Source organism: Stenella coeruleoalba (genome assembly GCF_951394435.1).
Source record: "Stenella coeruleoalba genome assembly, chromosome: 11".
Taxonomy (NCBI): Eukaryota; Metazoa; Chordata; class Mammalia; order Artiodactyla; family Delphinidae; genus Stenella; species Stenella coeruleoalba.
Genome location: NC_137157.1, coordinates 77,603,037 through 77,630,447, shown reverse-complemented (window position 1 = coordinate 77,630,447; position 27,411 = coordinate 77,603,037). Strand labels below are relative to the sequence as shown.

At 39.5% G+C, this 27,411-nt stretch overlaps 1 protein-coding gene across 6 annotated transcripts in view; it reads right to left on the bottom strand.

Moving 5' to 3' along the window:
• The window catches only part of TMTC1 (transmembrane O-mannosyltransferase targeting cadherins 1), a 263,316-nt gene that overhangs the window by 96,314 nt on the left and 139,591 nt on the right, over positions 1 to 27,411 (bottom strand). For 4 of the 6 annotated variants that reach the window (XR_013830478.1, XM_079936645.1, XM_079936649.1 and 1 more), the window contains one exon: positions 24,691 to 24,880. The exons of the other annotated variants lie outside the window; for them this stretch is intronic. Coding sequence is in view for 3 of the 4 variants with exons in the window: in XM_079936645.1 (XP_079792771.1) it covers positions 24,691 to 24,880 (190 nt within the window). In the remaining variant the exon portion in view is untranslated. The remainder of the gene's footprint in view (positions 1 to 24,690; positions 24,881 to 27,411) is intronic. 6 annotated transcript variants of the gene reach the window in all.

Below are 27,411 nucleotides of genomic sequence, written 5' to 3'. Positions count from 1 at the left end.
TTCTTACAGTTCTGCGTAGAGCACGGTTATATTTAAATCCTAAGGATGTATTTGGCAGCTCTAGACTCTAGCTGTCTGCATCTAATTTGTCAATTTCAGGGAAGCTGATGACAGTAGAGCTCCCTCTTCAGCCCTGGGAATAAGGCATTTCCAAGCTGACAACTGGCAGGGCTGCATACTTCCCAGGCCCTCTTTTCTCATCTGTTTTTGGGTCTACTTCCTCCACTAGACTATGCCTTCCTTGATGGGAGTCACCGTCTCACTTAGATTTATCCAGATACCTGGCACATACATAATTGGCATTCAGCAAACTGTGTTGCAATAAGAAAGATTAGTGATGGAAGTTGCATATACATCACTGAGGTTCATTTTAGAGACTTCTCACTAAGGAAAACTTGTACTTTTGGTAACACTCTGAAACACAGTATTTGCAGTGTTAATTTGGGGTGAGAAGTCCTTGAACATCCAAAGTACCTCACAAGGGTCTGACAGAGCTGACCGACAGCAGTGAGGTACTTTTAATCAGGATACATGCATAGCTTCTATGTCTCTCTAATTGCATTCATTGCTACTAACTACTACTTGGTCTCGCAAGGTCGTGGGACATTTCTGCTTAGGAAAAGTGACATCTTTCACATTATTGAAGTTCAATTTTAATTTTGTGAATATTTCAATGTATTAAAATAGTCACTAATTTATCACTGTTATTATTATGATGGAAATTCTTTTTAACTGAGGAAGGCAAGTTATTTAATCAATTTAAATCCCCATTGCTTTATCTGACTGCACAGTACTGCCTCATCTCTTGATCTGAATCCCAGTTACTCAGCTGGGAGTGCCGGGCAGTGAGCTAGGCTCATTCTCTTGCTAAGTGACTCCCAAATTGCCACCCTGTAGCAGGCAACCCAAACTTATGCCAGCTTAAAAAATTCTGTTTAATCTTCACAACAATTCTGTGGAGCTGAATATTATTATCCTTGCTGTAAACTCAAATGCCTGAGACCTTTGGGTTCTTCACAATAGCTGCAACTGCAAATCAGCAGTTGTACTGTGTTATTTCTGTGAGAAACTTTCCTCAAGGCTGCACAGGACTTCAGGTCTCCTTCCTGCAGAACGGAACCTGGGCTCTCCCTGTGCTGCTTCTGTATATTTTAAGAATTTTTTGAAGCCCCAAACCCCTATTACTGTCCAGAGGAAATGCATCGGTGAGTCTCCACTTGAGCAAATCAGAGGCTCAGGTTTATTTAAAACATCATGAGCTCTGAACCTACACAAGCCCTTAGATGCTCCCAAATGATGGTAATACAGACTGCATGAAATGGATGGAGAACTGGTCTCAGAACACTAACTCAAGACCAGCATGGGAAGGGGCAAGCCAGAAGTAGAGAGAGAGAAAGAGCTTGGCTGTTTGGGCCAATGGGATTCTGTCTAAGCTCTGCACAAATGTACCTTGAACTTCTTTCCCCCGCCCTGGGTTGCCCTCCTGTCTACTTGACCTTCACTATTGTCTATATTTTCCTTTGAATTTTACAGCCCCTCCCTGCTTCACATCTGTCTGACAGTGGCTCAGTTTGCCTGTCTCCAGGCACAGCTCCTGTCTGGGGATCCTCTCCATGGTCACAGCTCTCACCTGGTGTTGGTGACAGTTCCCTCCTCTGACCCTTCAGGCCATCTGGTAGGTGTCCCTTGGCATGTTAGCTCCACTCTGCCCACATCGCTGCAAAGGTCCCTTCATAAACTCTTCAGTCACCCCATGGGCTGTGCACTGTGTATGCTGCCAGGGCTCTGACTAATAGACCACAGTGGAAGAGCATGCGGTGCAGATGGAAGCAGAGATGTGGATTCTAAAGAAGGGTCAGAACACTGGCTTTTGTGAGCTATTAGGAGCTGGCTCCAGACCACTCCTGACTTGGTCCCATCCTTGCATTGTTGTATTTCCATTAAGTTTCAGCCCTTGGGTGAACCACCCTTTTTTGAGGTCACTGAAATTATAGAAAATTCTAAATGTTGTATAAAAACAGTAAAGACAAATACCAATCTAAGAGAGCTTTTATCTGGCAAATGATATTGAGACCAATCTCTCAGCAGTTGGAGAGGAGAAAGTTTTGAATTTTTACTGCTCTTACAATATGAAACGCAACAGACCACTTCTTAATGATTCCAACAAGATCTAGAATCTGAACTCCATTTCAGTAACGCAGGAGGCAAGAGGAATCTTGGGTTGGTCTCAAGGGTAGAGAGAAGAAGAAAAATTGAAAGCTGATTCTCAGAGCCTCAGTCGCAAGTGCCAAATTCCTTGATGATTATATAGTCAACCGGGACCCTATGTTAGGCCCAGTGGCCACAGTGCCACACTACGAGAGGCTGAAGGACAGTCCACCCATGACATAAACACAATTCGCATCTCACACGTAAGCATGGAAAGGTACCACTTGCAGCTTTTTTCTTCCCTGGTCTGAAATCAACGAAATAAGCCAAGTTGGGAGAGAAAATAGCTTTGGTTCAGGATCTCAAGAGCATGGCTGCCAACCCACACACTCCTTGGTTCAAGCTGGTGATATCACTTCCTCATTTTCATGTGCCCTAAAATTTACTCATAAGTGCACATGGAAAAAATTTTTAAAGGGGAAATGAATGAAGAAATTATACCTCCTCGGAGACAAAAGTAGATTTGTACACTCTATCTTCTCTGAGCCAATTTAAACACTGCTTTTCCCACGCCAAGCTTTCTTCACTGAGGAGCTTTGCCAGATGCACTAATGAACACAGAGCCGAAGGGAGATTAAAATAAGAGCATTCATAAAACGACACTTTGGATTTCTGGTCCTTGGTTGTGGACTTCATTTTTTTGCAGAGTTTTTTGTTTGATTTGTTTTTAATCAAGAGTCTAAATCTTCCTGCCAACAATAGATCCTGGTATTGAAACTTCTTATCTTCACAAGAGCACACAATTATGTTGTTTCAGGATCAAACCAGGTGAAGAGGGAAGCTCTCATATTGTTTTACTCAAGTGAGAATGAACTATTTCATAACTTTATTTGGAAATATGTGTCACATTCAGGGTGTGTTTTAAATGTTTAAAGAAAAATAAAAGCAAAAATCTTTTAAAAGGCACTTTAGAGGAGGCAAGATTGGAAAATATCAGTCTAGTGCAAAAAACACCATTTATTTTACATTTTTTCCCTGTAATTGATCTCTAATCTCATAGCGTTGTGGTCGGAAAAGATGTTGATGTGATTTCAATTTTCTTAAATTTACCAAGGCTTGATTTGTAACCCAAGATGTGATCTATACTGGAGAATGTTCCGTGTGCACTTGAGAAGAAAGTGTAATCTGCTGTTTTTGGATGGAATGTCCTACAAATATCAATTAAATCTATCTGGTCTATTGTATCATTTAAAGCTGTGTTTCCTTATCAATTTTCTGTCTGGATGATCTGTCCATTGGTGTAAGTGAGGTGTTAAAGTCCCCCACTATTATTGTGTTACTATCAATTTCCACTTTTATAGCTGTTAGCAGTTGCCTTATGTATTGAGGTGCTCCTACGTTGGGTGCATATATATTTGTAATTGTTATATCTTCTTCTTGGATTGATCCCTCTATCATTATGTAGTGTCCTTCCTTGTCTCTTGTAACATTCTTTATTTTAAAGTCTATTTTATCTGATATGAGTATTGCTACTCCAGCTTTCTTTTGATTTCCATTTGCATGGAATATCTTTTTCCATCCCCTCACTTTCAGTCTGTATGTGTCCCTAGGTCTGAAGTGGGTCTCTTGTAAACAGCATACATATGGGTCTTGTTTTTGTATCCATTCAGTGAGCCTGTGTCTTTTGGTTGGAGCATTTAATCCATTCACGTTTAAGGTAATTATTGATATGTATGTTCCTATTACCATTTTCTTAATTGTTATGGGTTTGTTTTTGTAGGTTCTTTTCTTCTCTTGTGTTTCCCACTTAGAGAAGTTCCTTTAGCATTTGTTGTAGAGCTGGTTTGGTGGTGCTGAATTCTCTTAGCTTTTGCTTGTCTGTAAATCTTTTGATTTCTCCGTCGAATCTGAATGAGATCCTTGCCAGGTAGAGTAATCTTGGTTGTAGTTTCTTCCCTTTCATCACTTTAAATATATCTTGCCACTCCCTTCTGGCTTGTATATTTTCTGCTGAGAAATCAGCTGTTAACCTTATGGGAGTTCTCTTGTTTGTTATTTGTCGTTTTTCCCTTGTTGCTTTCAATAATTTTTCTTTGTCTATAATTTTTGTCAGTTTGATTACTACATGTCTCGGCGTGTTTCTCCTTGGGTTTATCCTGCCTGGGACTCTCTGCACTTCCTGGACTTGGGTGGCTCTTTCCTTTCCCATGTTAGGTAAGTTTTCGACTGTAATCTCTTCAAATATTTTCTCTGGTCCTTTCTCTCTCTCTTCTCCTTCTGGGAACCCTATAATGTGAATGTTGTTGTGTTTAATGTTGTCCCAGAGGTCTCTTAGGCTGTCTTCATTTCTTTTCATTCTTTTTCCTTTATTCTGTTCCACAGCAGTGGATTCCACCATTCTGTCTTCCAGGTCACTTATCCGTTCTTCTGCCTCAGTTATTCTGCTATTGATTCCTTCAAGTGTATTTTTCATTTCAGTTATTGTATTGTTCATCTCTGTTTGTTTGTTCTTTAATTCTTCTAGGTCTTTGTTAAACATTTCTTGCATCTTCTCGATCTTTACCTCCATTTTTCTTCCAAGGTCCTGGATCATCTTCACTATCATTATTCTGAATTCTTTTTCTGGAAGGTTGTCTACCTCCACTTCATTTAGTTGTTTTTCTAGGGTTTTATCTTGTTCCTTCATCTGGTACAAAGTCCTCTGCCTTTTCATTTTGTCTATTTTTCTGTGAATGTCACCATTCATTTTAATAATCAAGTACTAGTAAGGAGTTAAGGGAATTAAGTAAATTAGAAAAATGTTGTTCAATAAAACTTTTCCTGATTAGAATGAAATTATTACAGGAATTTATGGAGACATGGGAGAAGTAGAGAATGAACTTTCTTCCTCTCTCTCTGTGGTTCTGAACAAAAATGGAAAAAGCACTAGAAACATGTATTTAAAAAAAAAAAGTGAGGAAGACTAGAGAGATGAAAGGTAGGGGCAAGACAAGATCTCTTCTAAGGTCATGTTCAACGTGTAAATTATTACACACGTGCTATGGGAGAGACTCATGCAGAGGGGGAAATAAAAGTCACCTGGTAAGCTGCAAATGCTAGAGAGTAAAGGAAAAACAAGCATCTCTCAAGCACATACCATATGCCAGACATTTGACTGAGACTGTCCCACTGACATTTCATGATAATATTACAATGTAGGTAATTATCCCCAGTTTATAGATGAGGAAATTGAAGCTCAGAGGGCTTAAGACACTTATCTAAGTTGATCCAACTAGTGAGAAACAAGGGTTTCAAACTGAGGTCTGATTCACCCCAACGCCTGTCCTTTCCCCACAGTCCATGTGGCTTTGAGATCCCAAGGCAAGGTCAACTGTGTGCGTGGGGAGGCTGATTTCAGCCCTTTGCTGCCTCTTAGTTTTGTAGCAGAAACCCAAAGAGCAGATAAGACCCAGCAATTTGGAGGTTACCGAGTAAGGCACTGCTGAGCTAGACCAGAAATCTCACCCCTGAGTCCCTTTGCCAGACAAACGCCGACACGAGTATTCTACAATCTGCAGGGATGCAGCAGGATATGCTGCATGGAACATGTGTTCTTTGTCAATTATTCTGTTTCAATAAATGGTTGCAGGTGGCCCACCTACTCACTCTGACAACCAGCCTCTGGAAGAGCGGACATGTCCATGTCCACAGCCACAACGGGGGAAGACATAATTTATTTGATCTTAGTTACTGAATTGTAAGTCAAAATTATATTTAAGAAGACTTGAGGGGGGATAATGATTATTTTTGACATAAGAAATCAAATACTGTGATGAAATCACCCTCTTATTAAGGAAAATAACAGAACATTCATATTCTAGTGACCACAGTGGCGTAATGAATAAGCTGAGTGGACAAAAGCCTTCTAAATTTTAAATCTACACATGCTCTGGAGCTTATTGCTCTAAAATCCATTTTTAATATTCAACTGTTTATGTCTAAATCTTGCAGGAATGTAATACTGTGATAACCACTTACTCGTTCCTTTTTTTTTAACCTTTAAAAAACTTTAAATTTATTTTTTAATTGAAGTATAGTTGCTGGTCAGTATTATATAAGTTACAGGTATACAGTATAGTGATTCATAATTTTGAAAGGTTACACTCCATTTAGTTATAAAATATTGACTATATTCCCTGTGTTGTACAGTATATCCTTGTAGCTTATTTTATACATAAAAGTTTGTACTTCTTAGCCCCCTACCTCTCGATAGCCCCTCCCTCTTCCCTCTCCCCACTGGTAACCACTAGTATGTTATATTTTTAGATTCCACATATAAGAGAAATCATACAATATTTGTCTTTCTCTGATAACCACTTACTTTTGTAGCATCTGTGATATTCATATTTATATCAGGGATTCACTCAGGAGGGTGGATTTGGAAAATCAAAACAGTAGTGTAGCTCTAAGAGCTATGTGTTCATTTGTGTTGAGACCAAAGCTATCTGGGTGGACTCAGGAGAAAGGAGGAGCTGAGGGGAGGCATCAGAACGCCCATTAGATACCTCTGCCTTCAGGGGAGGCCCTGTCCAGAGAAGAATCAGTGGTACACTGGACAGGGGTCCTGTGTCAGCAGAAGTTCAGTCTTGTGCCCAGAGCCTGTCCAGAGCAGAGAGGGGAAAAGGCCACCACCTAGCAGTCCAGGTCTTCCATCATACTCCCCGCTTCCAGCTCTGGCTAGTGAAACAAAGATGACACAGGTAATGCAGCCGAATCCCTGGTTAAAAACTATAACTTGGGACTTCCCTGGTGGTGCAGTGATTAAGACTGCCCTCCAGTGCAGGGGGTGTGGGTTCGATCCCTGGTCGGGGAGCTAAGATCCCACATGCCTCGTGGTCAAAATACCAAAACATAAAACAGAAGCAGTATTGTAACAAATTCAATAAAGACTTTAAAAGTGGTCCACATCAAAAAAAATCTTAAAAAAAAAAGAACTATACCTTAATAAAGTGACCTTAGGTGGGAGGGAGGCTGCTGCAATTAACCAATTTTTTCCCTCTGTAAGAATTCAATTAAGAACCAGGATGGATTTAAACATGCAAGTGAAGTCATGTGTGAATTTAGCTTTGATGATGAGGAAACAAGAGGCAGAGGATAAATTAGATGCATTTTCATAAATAGTTTTGTTCCTGTGAAAATATACACACTTGGCAGAAGTGGTCTTCTACCTATGACTACCGCTTAAATATTTCTAAGATGTCCCTTTGCCAAAACCTTCCAAAGCAGGATGCTATAGACTTATTTTCTGTTAAGAAAGAGACAAGATGTTTACTTTTTCACACCATGAGTCACACTCACTCAGAAGTATGGTTCATCTACCCACTTGGGATTGTCACACAGAGGACAGTCCCTTCCCTCTGTAATCTAAAATGAATAAGGAGAAGGAACCACAAAAATCCCACATAGTTTCACACAGTAAAGATGAAAATATTTTAGAGCAGCATTTCTTAAAGACTATAATTCATCCTACTTTATCAAACAAATTACAGAGAGATGTTTGGCTTACTTCAAGGTTACAAGATACAAAAGTAATAATAAATTTAGTAAGCTTCTCTCTTAACAGCTAAAAACAGGGATTTTTACTTGTCCAATTGAGCTTCTGAAGTAACTGCTATGAATAATGGATTTGATTCCTGTTTTCCATCAATGTGCTCATCCAAAATTAAAATATCTTCTATAATCAAAATAGGTTGGATCTCATTGGATAAGACCCATTTTCCTGCTTCTGAAACATATGGTGATAAAAGCCTAGTGGATCATCTTTTTTTTTTTTTTTTTTTTTTTTTGCGGTACGCGGGCCTCTCACTGTTGTGGTCTCTCCCGCTGCGGAGCACAGGCTCTGGACACGCAGGCCCAGCGGCCATGGCTCACGGGCCTAGCTGCTCCGTGGCATGTGGGATCTTCCCGGACCAGGGCACGAACCCATGTCCCCTGCATCGGCAGGCAGACTCTCAACAACTGCGCCACCAGGGAAGCCCGGATCATCTTTTTTTATCAAAGTTGTTAAAAGTTCTTTTTTACAAGTAACTGACATGATTAAGTAATGCTCTTCCCTTTCCTTTAACTGTGCATCTTCCCTTACCTTTAACTGAACAGCCTAACTACCACAGCTAAAAGGGCAAATTTAATGGACTAATGAATGTAACAAAGGATGGAGACAAAGGCTCTAAGTTTTAAAATAGTATCAAATACTTGTAATTTTCCAAATTCAGACATTCCAACACCTATTATCATTTTTTCATTAGGCCTGCTTTCCACCAAACAGCAACAGCATAAATCTCTAACATGTAGCTAAGAGAGAAGCAGCATAATATGATCTATGTAAGGCTTGACATAAAAGCAAGAATTTGACCATGTATCACTGATTAAGAGTCATTTTCCCTTGGGACATTCTTACAAGGTAAAAGAAAAAAATCTTCTAGACAGAAAAACAAAGGGTGAAAGTGTTTCTCCAACAAGTCTTGGCATTGACTTATTCCCCAAGCAAAGACACAGTCCGAGTGAGCACCCAAATCTGTAACAGGCAGAAAACTAGAGTTTTCAGTTCAGTTCACTGGCCAAAGTCACCCACATCAAAAGAGATTATGGTGCCTTGGAATGGAGACAGTTTTCAAGGCCATGCCAGGGAGGCTGATGTTAATAAATGTTCTTCCCAGTTAATCGCTTTTTAATACCAAATGCCAGGGGGCTGGGTCACAAACTGACTAGGCCAATTTGGCCATCGAAAGTTGCCATCCTTCTGTAAATACTGCTGGCCTCTGGCAATCAGAGCCAGACAGGACACAAAAATGAAAGCAGGCTTTACATGAAATTCTGCCAAAAGTACAACCATTTATTATCAAACAGTCACACACTAGCTTATCATGAAGCTCCAGGAAGCCTTTTCTCTGTCCTCCAGCCTTCCTACAAGAAGTTTCCATGAAAGGACCTATGTTCTGTGGGAAGGACAGCTCGCTTTCCACTCAGGTAAGGCATAGAGGTACTCTGTCAAGCACCTTCTTTTTAAATCAACAGTGAAGCAAATAAAGATACAATTTTTAGCTCTCTCCAGTTACAGGGAGCACTACATGTGCAGAGATACATGCCATGTCACTTTGGTTTCACTTGGAAAACTGTCACTTCATATAGAGATGAATCAGTTACTCAAGGTAATACTCACTTCCCCAACCTATGGCATTTGATGGATGGCCATGCAGTATCCTCATCCCATCATGAACCTTAGCAGTCACAGTCATTGCATCAAATACCCACATCCAAATTTCTAATTACAGCCTCAATCTGATGAAAACCAAGGCTCCAGGAATCTGGTCCAAGGCTGTACCTCTCACTTTTTCAGGTGGTATTGCTATAGGGATAATAATATGAAAATTATTTTGTTGATGCTGTGGTGGTGGCTATTGTTTTTGAAGGTACATATATGGCAGCAAGGAAGTGTTTAAACACTGCTCAAGAATGCACCCTCAAAATTCACTTAGCCACCAGCCCTGATATCTCCAAGTCAGTACTTCCCAAAACATGCTATCATAACACTGATCCTGCAAGAAGGCCCTAAAAAAGTTTCCAAATTCAAATAAATTTGAGAAATGCCACTTACTATATACCCCATTTAAAAACTCAATAGCTAGGACATGGAAACAACCTAAATGTCCAAAGATAGATGAATGGATAAAGAAGATGTGGTACATATATACAATGGAATATTACTCAGCCATAAAAAGGAATGAAATTGGTCAATTGTAGAGATGTGGATGGATCTAGAGACTGTCATACAGAGTGTAATAAGCCAGAAAGACAAAAACAAATACTATGTATTAACTCATATATGTGGAATCTGGAAAAATGGTACAGATGAACCTATTTGCAGGACAGGAATAGAGATGCAGACGTAGAGAACGGACATGTGGACATGGTGGGGAAGGGGAGGGTGGGACAAATTGTGAGGTTAGGTTTGACATAAATACACTACCATGAGTAAAATAGATAGCTAGTGGGAACCTGCTGTGTAGCACAGGGAGCTCAGCTCGGTGTTCTGTGATGACCTAGATGGATGGGATGGGGGTGGGGTGGGAGGGAGGTCCAAGAGGGAGGGGATATAGATATACATATAGCTGATTCACTTCATTATACAGCAGAAACTAACACAACACTGTAAAGCAATTTTACTCCAATAATAATAATAATAAAAAAAAACTCAAAAGGCTGCTTAGAGCACAGTAAAGGTTTTGTGAAGTCCCTCAGTAAAGAAAAATATATTTAACTTCTCTAAACCTAGTGCTTCTGAAATGCAGGATCTTTATTTAGAGTAACCTTACTTAATGACGTATATGATGCTAGAAGCTATTTTGAGAAATGCTGGTATAAACTGCTCAAGCAGAATGAAGTTAAAAAGAAAAGTGTCCATCTTAGGAGCTTCTGTAACCTGTCCCCCAAATCATCTCACTGTCTGCCAAATATTCCCTACATCTCTTTCATAGCCTTCATGCTACAGTTGAAATACATTTTCTGTCGCTCATCCTTCGTAGATGTAGAATAGATGATTTCCATGTAAAAAATCACTATACATTTAGAGAACTTTATCAAGCCATCCATCAGCATAGTCTTGGCTCCCGCCAGGACAAGTCCTAAGAGCAGGAAAGTTTCTTGGCAGGTGAGAGGCATATCCGTGTTTAGAAGGATCATTCTCTCAGAGCTGGGGGGATGGACTGAAAGTGGAGAAAACCAAGCTCTTCAAGGTAGCTACTGGGTTTACTTCTATTTTTATTCTCCATACTCAGCATATATATATATATATATATATATATATATATATATATATATATATATTTTTTTTTTTTTTGCTGTATGCGGGCCTCTCACTGTTGTGGCCTCTCCTGTTGCAGAGCACAGGCTCCAGACGCGCAGGCCCAGCGGCCATGGCCCACGGGCCCAGCCACCCCGTGGCATCTGGGATCTTCCCGGACCGGGGCACGAACCCGTGTCCCCTGCATCGGCAGGCGGACTCTCAACCACTGTGCCACCAGGGAAACCCTCAGCATATTTTTTGGAACAAATGAATGATCGATAAATTAAATATCAAATACGTTATCATTTCCTGTAGGCTTTTCCTTTCTAAATGCACCTTCCTGCCCTTACAAATTTATTCTGCTTGTCTCTAAATACCTTGTCAGCTTTTAAGACCAGTTTCTATTTCCAACACACAGCTATAAATGTGGCTGCTGACTGCAACTGGTCATGCTACTCAGATTCCTGGCCTCTGCCTATGAGACACACAAAGTACAGGAGCATCAAGGATACTACAGGACACTCCCCCTAACATTTTGCTTCCTCAAAGTATTCTTGGTAACTTTTCCAACCTTAGCAATGAGGCCCTTGGTAAAACACTGTCACTGATTGCTCATTCATTCAACAAATATGTATTATTGCCTTCTCTTTTTAGTCTCTTTGGGCATTGTGCTTACAGGCAATCACTTAAAGCATATAGCAATCAATAACTTCCATCTTCTCTGTATTTTCCGGACACTATTCTAGGCTCTTTGGCATACATCAGTTAGCAAAACAGACACACACACACAAAACGTTGCCTTTCCAGAGAGGGAAAAAAAAGATAGTCTGGTGAGGGGTATCTGCAATATAAGGTGCGTGGACAAGAAGAGGGTTGCAATTCTAAACATGGTGGACAGAGTACGCCTCATTGAGAAGGTGGCAATTAAGCAAAGACTTGCAAGAGATGAAGGAGTCAGCCACAGTATTCGTTTCATAGGAAGAAATGAATTCAAGAAGAAACCAGAAAAATAATGGGGACAGAGCATGTCAAACCTTTTCAGCCATTATAGAAGTTATGACTTTTACTTGTGAGAAATAAGGAGCCACTGAAAAATTTTAAGTACGAGAAAGACAGGATCTGATTTACATTTTTAAGAATCATGGTAGTCACTGTACTGAGAATATTCTTGACCACTGGCACTAGGGTAGAAGCAGGCCAACTAGTTGGAGGCTATGGCAATAATCTAGGTGAGAGAGAATGGCTTGGACCAGGGTGATAGCAGTGAAGGCACTGAGAAGTGGTCAGATTCTAGACATATTTTGAAACAAAAGTTGACAGGATTTATTGATGGGTTGAATGTAATATTAATGAGCAAGACAGAGAGGCAACAAGAAAACCCCAAGAATTTTGGCTTGGGCAACTAGTAGGATGCACAAAGGTGGGAAATCATGGTCAGGGAAACAATGAACGGGTAAGTTCAGGAGTTAAATTTCAGAATGTTGACTTGAAACACCATGTGTTTCAAGTGCATTTATACAGCACTTGCCTTCCTGAACAGCCCCATGTACCATATATATTATTTCATTTATTCTGATTATATTTTAGGTGAGAAAAAAGTTTGAAGACCCTATTGTCAACATTTTGATGTGTAATAATGTAAATATAGAAACGTTAACGCTTGTATGACAAACTCGTTTTCTTTCTAATACTCCATGCTGCCTCTTTAGGCAAAGCATGTGTAAAAGTAAGGCATTTTAGTTTAGTTTTGTTTTCTTTTTTAATGAGGGGATTGATTCTCCCCATGTTGCATTTATCACTCCTTTATAGGCTCCTTGGGCTTTGTACTTAGAGTGAACCACCTAGAGAATCTGGCAATCAATCACTTCAGTCTCCTTTGTATTTTCCAATACAATAAGCATTTCCATTGGGTTTTCTGTTTAGAGGAACTTGTTTTAGCTGCTTTTAGTCTTGGGCATCCTAATTACGTATTTCATGGTTTTCTTCAAACAATATGGAAAGGGTGTGCTCCTTTAAATAGAAATGTCACATTCTCAATGGAAATAATGACAGAATGCCTTCAGGAGTTACAAAAATGTCTTTTTAAGAGTTTAAAACAATCAGAAGCATTGCAAGGCTAAGTGGTAATGAGTTGCTTTTATGAGTGTATAAATCATTAAGTTAAAAGAAATAGTAAAATGTGTTAAAAATTAAGCTTATCACTCAAAAGGTGACAATTATTCTGAGTAAAAGCAAATAATAATACAGACTATAAAATCTTGCTGAGAATCATAAAGCATACAATCAAGAAAAATAAATAAAGCTGTTACTGATGTCTGACAATTCCTTTTTTCCATTATGCAACTATCTAAAATTCTTCCATTAATAAATTCAGTTAGTCTTCCAGCTAAGGTATAAACATCAGAGGGGTAGGTAAGTCATTTTCTTATTAAAGAGTGTGACTTGTGAAAATGTAATTGCCGTGTGAAGGCAAGGAATAAAACAAATTATTTAAGGATGTGAAAAAACTCCTGCCAGGCCCAGATCAAAAGCCAAGCAGAGCAGTGCAACCGAACCGTGTACTACACCGAACATGAGAAGGATCTGCATTAGGTTCAGATGCAGCACAAGGAAAAATGACTTCCCAGGTGACATATTAGTAATAGACAACAAAGAATGCCTTGGGAAGACCGCACAAGGGCCTCTGATTTTCAGGTAGCCACTGAATAAAAAGATGCATCTCCAATGGCTATTTTGTTCCAATACCCAGCACTGAGTGGAATGGAGAAATCTGGTAATGACAGTAACAGGTTTTAAGAACAACAATAAAAGAAAACAAATCTTTTCTTGTATCGTGCTTATTCTGGTAAACTTTCAAATACCCTTAAAAACATCTATCATATTTCTATAGTTTGGAGGTTTAGGTGATAACTCCAATGTTCATTTGTACAGAAGTCAGTGATATTTGTCACTATTCTCTTTCTCTTGATAAACATTCATTTTTTGAACTAGATAGAGTAGTTTTATGTTAGGATTCTGCCCTTATATGATATTTGAACATATCTACTTCCAAATTCCAAAATACGCTTAAACATTAAACACCTGCAAGTATGTTACTACTCTTAGCTCTTAGGTCAAGAATTTAAACCTCTGTTACCTAGGATGGGGGAATAAAGGGAGGTGGGAGGGCAGGATCAATCTTCAGCAGTGTTATAAATATTTTTTGATGATCTAAAGCATGACTGTAAATTGAAATATACAGAATCAAAAAAAAAAAAAAAAAAGCACTCGGGCTTCCCTGGTGGCACAGTGGTTGAGAGTCCGCCTGCCGATGCAGGGGACGCGGGTTCGTGCCCCAGTCCGGGAAGATCCACATGCCGCGGAGCGGCTGGGCCCGTGAGCCATGGCCGCTGAGCCTGTGCATCTAGAGCCTGTGCTCGGCAACGGGAGAGGCCACAACAGTGAGAGGACCACATACCGCAAAAAAAAAAAAGTCAACTGGGTTACGTTTTTTCAAGACTGGTTATTCCTACAAAATGGAAACAAGAGGCCTTATCGTGCTCCTGACTTTGAGCTGTGACGATTTCTCGATGATGGTGATGGTGACAAGGACTACAAAAACAGCTGTCAGGTACTCAGTGTTTCCCACATGCCAGCCACTGTGCTGAGTGTCCAGTGTGGTTTGCCATGGTTCAACCTCACAATAACTACGGTGCAAGAACAGGGCTGAACAAGGTGAGCTCACACGGGTCAGGGGCACAGCCTGGCCTGACTCAGGTCCGTGGTAATCACTCCACTCTGCAGCCTCCCCTCGTCCCAGCCTCAGGACTCTGGATCTGGAACTTGGGGCAGTACTCCTCCGCACCTGGGCTGCCTCTTACATGGAGGGGCCTGGCTCCCACCTGAAGTTGGTGGTCATGCATTTAAAGTAGACTACCAAATGAAATTAGAGTGACAGAACATAAGCCACAATTTGTATCATGTATGGCAAAGCAGTGATGTAAAAGTATGTGGGAAGAGGCAGTAGCAATGGATCTTTAAATGTGTTCCATTTTAAAATAAGGTGCAAATTCAACTTCTCCATTTTCCAATATCACATCTGATGAAGTGGTAAGCTCACTTTCCAACTTTCATCAGAAAAATGACGTAAACAGAAATCTCAGCTTTAGCGCATGGCCAAAATTGACTACCGGTACTGCCTTGGAAAACTGTGACCCGGTAGTAGGACATTATCACCACAGGTAAAAGTGGCAGGTGGAGAAGCCAGCTGAGGGCAGTAAGAAGACCCTGGATCAACTAGGCTGGCCAAATTTGAGACAGAGAGACATCCCAGACAATGGTTCCTCCCAAAGCACTGGTGGTCACAGACAGATGGACCATGGCAAGACGTCACAGGGCCTCTTCTATCAGTGATTGCAGGGGTTCCAAAGCAGGACAAACAGGATGGGTTGTAAATGAGCTGGAAAGATTGGACCTGTAATAGTATGAGGAGAATTCTCATGAATTGAGGACAAAGGATGGAGAACGTGAAGCTTCCAGAGAATGGAAACTGAAAAGAAAAATGTAGCCCAGAAGAAAAGAAAAAAAAACCCATTAATATTGGCACAAAGCCATTAACCATTAAATGCAATCTTCATTCCTCAAGTTCAATTTTATCTTACCATTTGGTATACTACAACACGATGCTTATTTTACCGGGTTTCATAATGTCTATTCTGGAATTTAAAAGAGTTATTCCACAGTGATCTATGTGACACAATAATACCATAACGTATTATTTGGATAAGCTAAATACAAAGTAATTTCCAGAAATCTGAAAGCGTGTTCAGTTCAACCGTATGAATCTATGGTAGTACAATGTTCTACAGCAGGGGTCAGCTAATTTATGCGACACTGGTGGAGTTGAATAGTTGTGACAGACTGTATGACAAAACCTCAAATATTTTCTGTCTGGTTCTTTGCCAAAAGAAAGAGAAAAGTTTGCCATCTCCTGGTCTGCCCTATTGTATTATGCTTATTCTCATAAGCTCCTTCTGTGCCAAGTGCTTTTGGGAATGAGGTAAGAATGTCAATGAGAAAATAATCACTTTCCGATCTCTCCCCCTGTTGAGTTGTGTGGGCGTTTTAATGAAAGAGAGATCTAAGGCTGACAGTCTCCATTTGTCCATCTGTCTGCTCTTTCACTGGGTGTGTTGCTGGAGGCTGTGATACACACTAGCATGGAGGCTAATCGAGAGCAAGGCTGGGAACAGGCATGAAGGGAGATCTCAGAGAAGAACACAGCCACCTCCCGAAGGAGAAGATTCAGCCTCTCCATTTCCACCAAGTTGTCACTGGTGGTCACCTCCACTGGTCAGGCTGCACATTCATCCCTATGCAGACCTGAGAATTTGACTTGTTTTCCAGGGCCCAGAGACGTAGCCGATGATTGGTGCTGGTTTCAAGGGAATGATGTAGAAGACTATGAATGGAAAATCTGGGGCAAAGCTGTGACCTCTACTGAAAAGGAAAACAAAAAAACCAAACAAAACCAACCCTTAAAGCCTCATACCTGGGGGAGTGGACCTCCACTGCTTAATGTCTGTTCTCAAAAGACATCTCATTGTTGAGGTTATTATTGGGAAAGCTGGGTATCGTTAACTTTCCTCTTTTTTCCTCATGTTTTACTTTTTTACAAGCATGCCCCGTATTATAAAAGATATAAAAAAAAATCTTAACATCTCAAGATACCTTGTGAGAATGTAATAAAGAATCAATAACAAATAAATTACTCTTAAATATAACTTAGTGGTGCTTCCTCTGTAACACAGGAAATCGCATTAAAGGACATGGGAAAAGGGCAAGTATAAAGAGTAGGACCAACAGTATTAACTCCTGTAAACAATCCAAATTAATCCAAACTTTCCTGACATGCCTGACATATGTCACTATTTTATTGCAAGTCAACAGTCTGATGATGCACAGTCTGTAAGAAAAACTCAAGTACATTTTCGGCCTATTGTTCTCTTGGTCTATAAATATTCACTATTCATAGAAGAGAATGGAATAACCAGCCTCCATGGCTTAAGTGCTCTTTATCTCTACTGTACATACATTCCAACTGAGAGATTATCCTCATCACAACGAGTGAGAGCAAATTAGTTCACTTTAAAATTCATTGTTAAAAAAAATTCAATCCAATAATGAGTTTCTAGATTGTTCTCTACATTATGTAATATAAGCTCAAATGTATTCCTCGTCAATAAAGGGTGTGAAGAGAAGGAGGTGATGGAGAGGCACAGAATAAGACAAATTTCACATTTAAATTCTCAAAGATGCAAGTGAGCTCTTTTATGATAAATAATAAACTACTCCCTGAGGTCTTAAATTTCTTATGCCATGAAAATAGGACAAATTAGAAACACTCTTTAAATTAATTCTGTGATTATTTCTAGAGAAAGAAAACCCTCAGATTCTGAGCCCTAGTTCTTCCACTCAACCCTGGACAAAAGCTTGTCAAAATTCAGACATCTGCTCTCTGAGCTGCTTACCTAGAGGGACACTCTAACTGGCTGTGGAAGTGGCCTAGAAGGGTCTGGTTTATAATGGTGTGTAACTTAACTTACTTGTATAAAAGAGAGAATTTGTTTTTGTTTTCAATAAGTGTAAAAATGTACAAGGACAAATGTTCAAAGCAGGCCTGCAGAGGGTGGGTCTCGGGGTGTGGTTGGGAATTGGGAAATAACTGCTGTTTTATTTCTTACATGTGGTAGTTTGTTGCTTTGTAAAGTCAAAATATTTTCCAGAAAAATTCAATTAAGTATAAATACAATTGTATCAGGGTAGATTATATCCCCCTCGTCCAGTGCCCTGGTTGATAACAAGGTAGGATGAAAGAAGTGAGTTTGGTAAATTGGAGGAGAAACAAAGATTGTAAACATACATATTGCCCCAAAGCTGGTTAATATTAGCAAAAGAAAGATCTGTATGTCTTATAGATGCCTTATGGACCCCAAGGCTGCCCTTTTCCTTCAACCCTGACCTCTTATCTTCCACAAACACATATACAGAAACATCTAAATTCTTTACAAAGGACCTGAATTCTTTCCCCATCTCATTCCCCTCCATGGCCAGACCTTATCAACAAGAAAATCAGACAAAACCATCCAACAGTTAACAGAGTCAGAGACCCCGTGGAAAAAGCATGGCAGGTAAAAAGAAAGTAGGCAGAGGCTTAAAAGACCTAGGCTTGATCCTGTGCACACACGCGTGCACGAACACACACACACACACACACACACACACACACACACACACATACTCCATCATCTCCTGGACATCATTTCACCTGGCTCTACCCTTGACCCCTCTGCTGCAGCTGTGTCAGCTTCCCTGCTGTTCTGTGAACACTCCACTACTTTCCTGCCTCAGGGTCTTGGCACTTGCTTTCCTTCTACTTGAAATACCCCTCCCCCAACAGCCAAATGGCTCATTCCTTCACTTCCTTTATATCTCTGCTCAATGCCATAATATCTGTGAGGCCAGCCCTGACCTCCTCCCAGCCCTTATCAACACCTGGCATGTAACAACAAATTTTAAGTGTTTAACTGTAAGCTCCATGTAGGCAAGACCTTCATTTTGTTCCCTGCTGTAATCCTGGCCACAAGTAGACAATCAACATTAAGAGAATTAAAGAGGAAGAAGTAGTGAGGCTAAAAAGAACATACTCTCCCCTGACCATAAGCCAAGGTGGCCTTTGTATGATTGAGAATCCATCAAAGGTGAAATAAAAGAAATATTTTCCGTGATTCCCTGGACTCAATGTTTATGCTTGTTTATCCAATCATTTTTTCCCCTGGTAATGTATCATATGGACTCACTATCTCAAAATTGAAGGAAATAGCCAGGGATTATAAAGTAATTTCAATCCAACACATTGATGCAGTACACACATCATTTAGAAATATTCTAGGTGGACAGAGCTGTGTTTATTTTGCTGACATTATTGTAAACATTTCATCCACTGTTCGTTTTTAGCACGGAAAAATGTCCGCAAAGCAAGACCTCTATTTTCATAAAATCTTAATTCTACTGTGTATTGTCTTGGAGTCAGAGCCCTTAGGATCCTGTCCTTAGTAACTAATCACCACATAGAATAACCAAGATTATCTCCGCTTCAAGAGCTTACGAATTAGCAGGAGAATCTGATTTTTAAGACCTTCCAATGTGTAAGCAGAAAGGGCAAGTAGCCTCCAAGAATTGCCAGAGGCTTTAGTTAATGTTTGCGAAGAATTTTCAAGATGAAAGCCACCACAGAAGAGCTAAATCTTACTATCACCACAGCTGGAATGCTTTGCCAACGTTTTTCCTGATGCAGTAAAGTGATTTTGGAACAAATTCCATGAAAGAAAAGGATTAACAGCCTTCCAACGAGGAAGTTTCCATTCATTCATCATGTTACCACAGACACACTGGGGATGGCCAAGGTTCGCCAATGTGCAGGGGTTTACTGCCAGCATGAAGGTCCAACTTTAACATAACCTGACCAAGGTGACAGCCTGTGGGGACTCACCACTCCCTTTAGTTAGCTGGGAGAGTGTCAAGAAAACCCCTTCCTGACATACCAGTCCAGCACTCTACCACATTTGCTCTTGCAGATCAATACCAGTATAGCAGGCACGTCAAACCACACTGAAAGGCTAATAAAACAAATCTCATATTGACTCCCAAACATTTCACACCAGTATTGAGCACAGTCTTTTTTAGGCTTTAAATACAGTTCACTTAAGCAAAAGGTTCTGCATACCAAAACTGAAAAAGAGTTTCTAACTTTTTATGATCTTATTCATTTAGATAATGTATATTGAGTGGCAAACAATAAAATTTAGCTAATAAATATTGGATGTGACAAACTCTTGGTGTTAGAAATATGGCATTGAACAAAACAGAAAATAATCTCTGTCCTCGTGGGGTTTATGCTCTAGTTGGAGGAAATAGACATTACATAAAGTGACAAAATTATATAGCATCTTAGAAACTGGAAGTATAGTGAAGAAAAAGTTAAGTGAAAGGGAGGTAAGATGTGGAGCAGAGGGTATGTGATTGCATTTGAAATAGGGTAGTTATGGTAGCCCTTACCGAGAAGATGAAATCTGTGCTCATATAAAAATTAAGTCAAAATGGATCAATAACCTAAACATCAGAGCTAAAACTATAAAACTCTTAGAAGAAAACTGAGTGGGAAATCTTTGTGACCTCGAATGTGACGATGGAGTCTTAGATTTGACACCAAAAGCAATGAATAACAAAAGAAAACAATAAATTAGACTTCATTAAAAACTTTTTTGCATTAAAGGACATTATCAAGAATGTGAAATTACAATTTAAAGAATGGGAGAAAATATTTCCAAATCATCTATCTGTTGGAAATTTAATATCCTGAACTCTTACAATTCAACAACAAAAAGACAACCCAATTAAAAAAAATGACCAGAGGGGCTTCCCTCGTGGCGCAGTGGTTAAGAATCCGCCTGCTAATGCAGGGGACACGGGTTCGAGCCCTGGTCCGGGAAGATCCCACATGCCATGGAGCATCTAAGCCCACGAACCACACTACTGAGCCAATGTGCCACAACTACTGAAGCCCGTGCGCCTAGAGGCTGTGCTCCGCAACAAGAGAAGCCCCCGCAGTGAGAAGCCTGCGTACCGCAACGAAGAGTAGCCCCCACTTGCCACAGCTAGAGGAAGCCCACGTGCAGCAACAAAGACCCAATGCAGCCAAAAATAAATAAATAAATAAATTTATAAAAAACAAACAAATAAAAAAAACACCTTGTTAAAATGACCAAAGGACCCGAATAGACATTTCTCCAAAGAAAATATACAAATGGCCAAAAGGCACATGAAAAGATGTTCATCACTGGTCATTAAGGAAATGCACATCAAAACCACAGTGAGATACCTCTTCATGCCCACCAGAACAGCTTTAAATAAAATAATACAAAATAACAAACATTGGCAAAGATGTAGAGAAATAGGAACCCCCGTACTTTCCTGGTGGAAAAATAAAAGGGTGCATCCACTGTGAAAAACAGTTCCTCAAAAAGTTAAACAGAATTACCATGTGACCCAGCAATTTCACTCCTAGGTATATACCTAAGAGAAATGAAAAAGTATGTCCAACACAGAAACTTGTACACCAATGTGTATAGTAGCATTATTCGTACTAGCCAAAAGGTGGAAACAGCCGTAATGTCTATCAACAGATGAATGCATAAACCAACTGTGGTATATATCCAATGAAATATTACTCAGTCAAAAAAGGAACAGAGGATTGATATACAGTACAACTTTGGATGAACTTCAAAAATACTATGCAAAGTAAAAGAAGTCAGACACAAAAGGTCACATATTGTATTACTGTAATTACTGTATAATTTATTTTATATCCAGAATAGGCAACTCCATAGAGACAGAAAGCAGATCAGAGGTTACCAGGGGATGAGGTAGGGAGAGTGTGTTTTTAACGAAATTATGAAAGAGCTCTGAAATAGAACAGGTAAGTAAACAACATTGTGAACACACTAGTGCCACTAAATTGTACACTTTGGAATGGTTAATTGTATGTTATGCAAATTTCACCTCAAATAAAAAAACAAAAATATTTTTCATCAGATTTTCAGGATCACATATTGTGTTTTATATTCTACTTTAAGTTCTGTATTCATTCTAGCCTTTAATCTATTTGTAACATTTTAATCTTTTTTTAAAACACACCTTTGTTGAGATACCATTCACATACAATAGCATTCACCCATTTTATGTGTATATTCTGATGAGTTTTGGTAAATATAATATAATCCAGCAACTAAAACCACAATCAAATTTTAGACATTTCACACCCCCAAAAGTTCCTTCAAGTCTTTTTTACAGTCAATTCCCAACCTCAGGTTTTCTGTCATTAAAATTCTGCCTTTTCTAGCCATATAAAATTCTAGAAAAGGCAGAATTATAATGACAGACATTTCATGTGAATGGAATTATGCAGTATTTGATCTTAAATGCCTGGTTTCTTTCACTTGGTAAGTATTTGAGGTTCATTTTTGTTGTTTTATGTGTCAGTAAATTATTTGTTCCTTTACATTTTTCAATAATTTACCACATTAAGTTTATCCATTCCCAAGGTGAGGTCACTAGACGATCTTTATTTTTCAACTAGTATAAATAAAGCTGCTATGAATATTTACTTGTAAGACTCTTGTATGGACATAAGTTTCCATCTCTCTTCAGTAGATACTGGGAAGCAGAATTGCTTATTTTTATGTTTAACTTCTTACAAAACTGCTGAATTTTTCCGAAGTGGCTGACCCATTTTTCATTCTCACCAGTCATGTATGAGGCTTCCAGTTGCTCCACATTCTTAGCCAACACTTACTATTGTGAACCTTTTTAATCACAGTCATTCTATAGAGTGTATAGTGGTTCTTTTTTGTGGTTTTGAGTTTCCCTAATGACTAATGATGCTGAGCAACTTTTCATGTACTTATTACCCTTTGTATATCTTCTTTTGTGAAGTGTCTATTTGAATCTTTTGTCCATTTTTAATGAGTTGCCTTCTAATTATTGAATTTTAAGAGCTCTTTAAATATCCGAGATACAAGTCCTTTGTAGCTATATGTTTTGCAAATATTTTCTCCCGATTTGTAGCTTGCCATTTGATTTAATTAACGTTATCTTTTGAGGAACAGAGTTTTTAATCCTGATGATGTCCAGTTTATCAACATTTTCTTTCATAATTTGCACTTTATGTATCCTAAGAACTCTTTGCTTAACACAAGTTCACAAAGATTTTCTATTTCCTTTTAGAATTTTTGGTGTTATTTAACTCTTTTGTTTAGGACTATGATCCACTTAGAAATACTTTCTAAGGGTATAGTATGAGTTAAGGGTTAATGTTCTCATTTTTCCCTTACAGATAATTCGTTATTACAGTATCTTATATTTCCCCATTGAATTACATTGGTAACTTTGTTAAAAATCAGTTAAGCTTGTAAATGTGAGTTTATCTTTGGAATGTGAATTCTATTCCATTTTCTACTGACTATTTTTTCCTGACTTTAGGTCACCTATTTCTTTACATGTCCAGTAATCTAATTAAAAACCCAGCATTGTGTGTCATACACCATAGTGACTCTCTATTCTAATGTTTTTTTTTTTTTCTTTTGTGGTATGCGGGCCTCTCAATGCTGTGGCCTCTCCTGTTGAGGAGCACAGACTCTGGACGCACAGGCTCAGTGGCCACGGCTCACGGGCCCAGCTGCTGTGGCATGTGGGATCTTCCCGGACCGGGGCAGGAACCCGCATCCCCTGCATCGGCAGGCAGACTCTCAACCACTGCGCCACCAGGGAAGCCCTCTCTATTCTATTTTGTTCTTCTGAAATTTGATGGTTTCCTGTTTTAATATATGATAAACTTGCCTGGATTCAAACTGAAAAATCTCTTTTTATGTAGAGAGCTGAAATTTTTGCTCAGTGGGATTTTATTTGTTTCTTTCTTTCTTTTGCCTGGATCTCTGGGGAATCTCTCTAGTTCTTGCATAGCTTTGTGATCAGCCAATGATTTCAACAGAGGTTATATACAGACAACTAAAGCCAGTGAAGCTTCCACCCTCTGCCGCCCAACCTGCACTTGTGTTGAAGAATTCATTCAAATTTGCAGCAAATAAGTAAGTCTCCCCAGGCTTTCAGTTTTGCTCGCGCTTTCTAGGATGTCCCACGTGCACATGTTGTTTTCTCATTCATCCGTGAATGCACGGAGAGTGTTATTATCTCAGCCCTTCTACAGCTCTCTTGCTTCCAAAATCTACCCCTTAAATTGCTAGCTGCTCTGCTACTCTCCCAAACCAAATCAGCCACCTCCAGCCAGTAAATCTGTGAGGTTTTTTTGTTTTTGTTTTTGTTTTTTTGCGGTATGCGGGCCTCTCACTGTTGTGGCCTCTCCCGTTGCGGAGCACAGGTGCCGGACGGGCAGGCTCAACGGCCATGGCTCACAGGCCCAGCCGCTTCGCGGCATGTGGGATCTTCCCGGACCGGGGCACGAACCCGTGTCCACTGCATCGGCAGGCGTACTCTCAACCACTGCGCCACCAGGGAAGCCCAACCTGTGAGTTTTTAACACTAGATCTGGGGGGATGGGAATATTCTCAGGCAAGAAGCATCTTATACAAGGCAGTAGCAGTTTTTAATAAGTAAATATTTTCAAGTTCTTTGCTGTCTTTGATCATTTTTGAAATGGTTACATTTAATAATTTTTTCCACGTTCCAATATTTTTCCAAGTTCCCAATATTAAAACTTTTAATAAAGTTTTGTACTATTATCTCTTTTTTTGAAGTGAGAATCACCCAGCCAACTCAGGCAGGCATTTATTAGTGTAAGCAGAATCTTAACCATATTTAAGCACTTATGAACATGTTATCATTATCTCATTTATCATTACATGAAATCAAATGAATTAGGTCAAAAATGAGTCAAACACTGCAAGAAAAAAATTTCTCATTTGCAAACATTGTAACCTTGGTCGATTAACCCCGATAAGATCTTTAAAATATATATTACCTTTCTGGAAAAATTTTAAATACACAAAGTTTTTTAGATGAATGAGTAAATTCAATTTAGACCCACACCCCCTTGCAAAAAAAAAAAAGTTAGAGTATAGAGTATCTCTCTTGAAATGTAGAATTCATTTGAATCTTAAGAAAATTACCTTGACGGCTGCTAAACAATGAAGGCTCAGTAAGGCCATCACAACTGCCAGAAGGATGGTGGCTAAGTTCCGCGTGTCCCATATGGTCTCTACCAGAGGAATACTGCCCACCTGCCAGTCATAGCACAGGGTAACAGGTGCAAGCAGAAGCCACACGTTGAAGGCCAAGAGGTAGGAATAGGTAAGGAATCTACAAAGAGAAGAAGAGTCACTGAAACATAACTCGAGATCCATGACATTTTGCAAACATTCATTCACCGTGTTTCTATTAAATAGCACTTCTATACTATCAATGTTATAGAAAAGACAAGGTAAGATGGGAAGTCATTCATTCATTTAGTCATTAAGTTGATCATTTTGGAATCTATTTAATAGCTGCTAGTCACTGTGGTAAGTGCTGGCCTTTCAGTGATGAATAAGACAGAGTTTCCATGACCTATATCTAAAAATTATCATAAATAAATACATAACAACTGAGATAAATGGTATAGATGAAAGCATATGACATGAAATGCTGCCCTATTGGGTACTATTCCCTGGGTAAGAGACATTTGACCTGTCCCTTTTTAATAGTGCCCCAAATCCCGCAGTAGATATGAAAATATTAACCATTTTATAATAGATTGATCCATTTGGAACTATTTCAAAAAAATAAAAATATCTGTGGTAAGGAGATAAAGTCTCTTACAAATTGAGAGGCTAGCCTTTAAGAGGAGGGAAGTTAACAGCTGTCCTTGATAATAAGAATAGCCAGGTGGACCTAGGGAAGGAAATTTATGAATGGGGATGTTACTCCTGTTTCCTGGCTGTGTCTAGGCACTAAGGCATTCTAACTGACCCCCTTCCTTTCAGCGTAGAAGAAACTAAATTTACTTAAATCTGTTCAGTAAACACAAATTCTTTAACTTGTGTTCTAGACCCTTGAAAACTGCAGAACTTTCAGCATATAACAAACTCCATCCAAACCTCTGCACTAGGGGATGGCCAAACTCTAGTATGGCTTTTAGCAGCATAAGGCCATGTTCCTGGGATGACCCCAGCCCCTCCACTAAAATGCCTGCCTGAGAAAGATCATCATTGCCAGGAGAATTTACCTTTTTCTAGTTAATCCCTGACAAAAAGGCCCCTGACCTCCCTTTCTTAGAGCACTTACTACAAAGGACTTACAGTTGGGAATATGTACCTCTTACAACTCAGAACTGTCTTTCTCAAGGACCTGAGAGTCATTCCTTTAAAATGTAATCATCAGAGGAAGGGGCCTGTGGGAGGACAGAATCCTAACTCTGATAACTGCCAGCCAGCAGACACAGCCTAAAGGCACTTAGACGATCAATCCTTTGTAATTTCTTACTTCTCTGACTCTGCCGAGCCCCTTTTGCCGCCCCTCCCATTCTCTCTTTAAAATACCCAGTCAACCCTGCGCAAATCAGAATGGAGCTCAGCTCTTTCCTGAACTGTCAGTAGTTACTGAATAAAGTGTGTTCTTATTGCTCTAACTAATGTCCAGCTGTGTTTATCTTTGACACTCTACATGGGACTAAACCAGAGAAATAGATAAATCCCTTGCCCCCAAGGAATGTAAAATCCAATAGTGAAAATAAGATACGCAGAATTAAAGAGGCAGAAGGAGATGAGTGCCATGAGGGTTCAGAACGTGAAGAGAAGAGCTCCCTCATCGCCAGATCCTTTCGGAGGAAACCTTGGATGCGCAAAGAAGTTGGAGCAGATAATTTCTAGGCTACTTTCCAATGGTAAGAGTCAATTCACCCTGAATTCCTCTCAGTAAGCAGCTCTGGTTTAGAACACCCCTCCTAGCCCTTTCCAATCTATCTCCTTCCCTTTCCTCCTCTTCCTCCAAGGTTGGCCGTGGAGAAATCATTAGCAATGATCAGGAAAGGCTCAGGGATGGGGATTCTTCACTGCCTTTGCTCTCAAACCCCAACAGAGAAATGGGTCAGATATTTCAATGGTATTTCTCAACACTCCCCTCCCTGTTGTTATTTTAAATAAAATATGAATGTACAGATAGTGCAGTATATACTGAAAGTTTGATGAAGTCCAAGCTTTGTTATTTATCAAAGATAAAAACAAGTCATCTTATCCCTCTTAGGTTTGGGCCTGTGAAACTGCCTCGTGAGAATGCCAACTCCACAGAATGATGACTGGGTCACTTAGGGCTTCTTCTTTTCACAGAGCTTCTAAGCTCATGCTATATACTTCTTAGCTCAGTAAAGATTCTTCATGACTTGGCTTTAAAGGAGAATGTTCAACCACCAAACCTAGCAGGAGAGTCACACACAGCTATGTCACTCGGTTACATCCCAAGTCTTAGGAATTACTTTAAAAAATAGTATCTCTCCTTCTTGCTATAATAGATCTAGGCAATGACCATAAACGGCTGCTGAAATTATGAGGTGAAAAGCTGATGGGGTATTTTATCATGGATGGATCAGGCTAAATCAGGTGCCTAAAACTTACTAATCAATTTTAACATCACAGAAAGGGAGACTAATTCCTGATGGATATACACAAAAAGCTGATGGGCTGCTTTTGTATTTGAAGCAGTCTTGTCAAATAAAAAAGAAAATTAAACTTGAATCTAACCAAGCACTTTATTACCAGTTTACATCAAATACAGAAAACACCAGAACATGTTAAATAATACCACAGGGAGGCAATACGCTAAATCCAGAATGTTACGAATTCCACGGAAAAAATGAC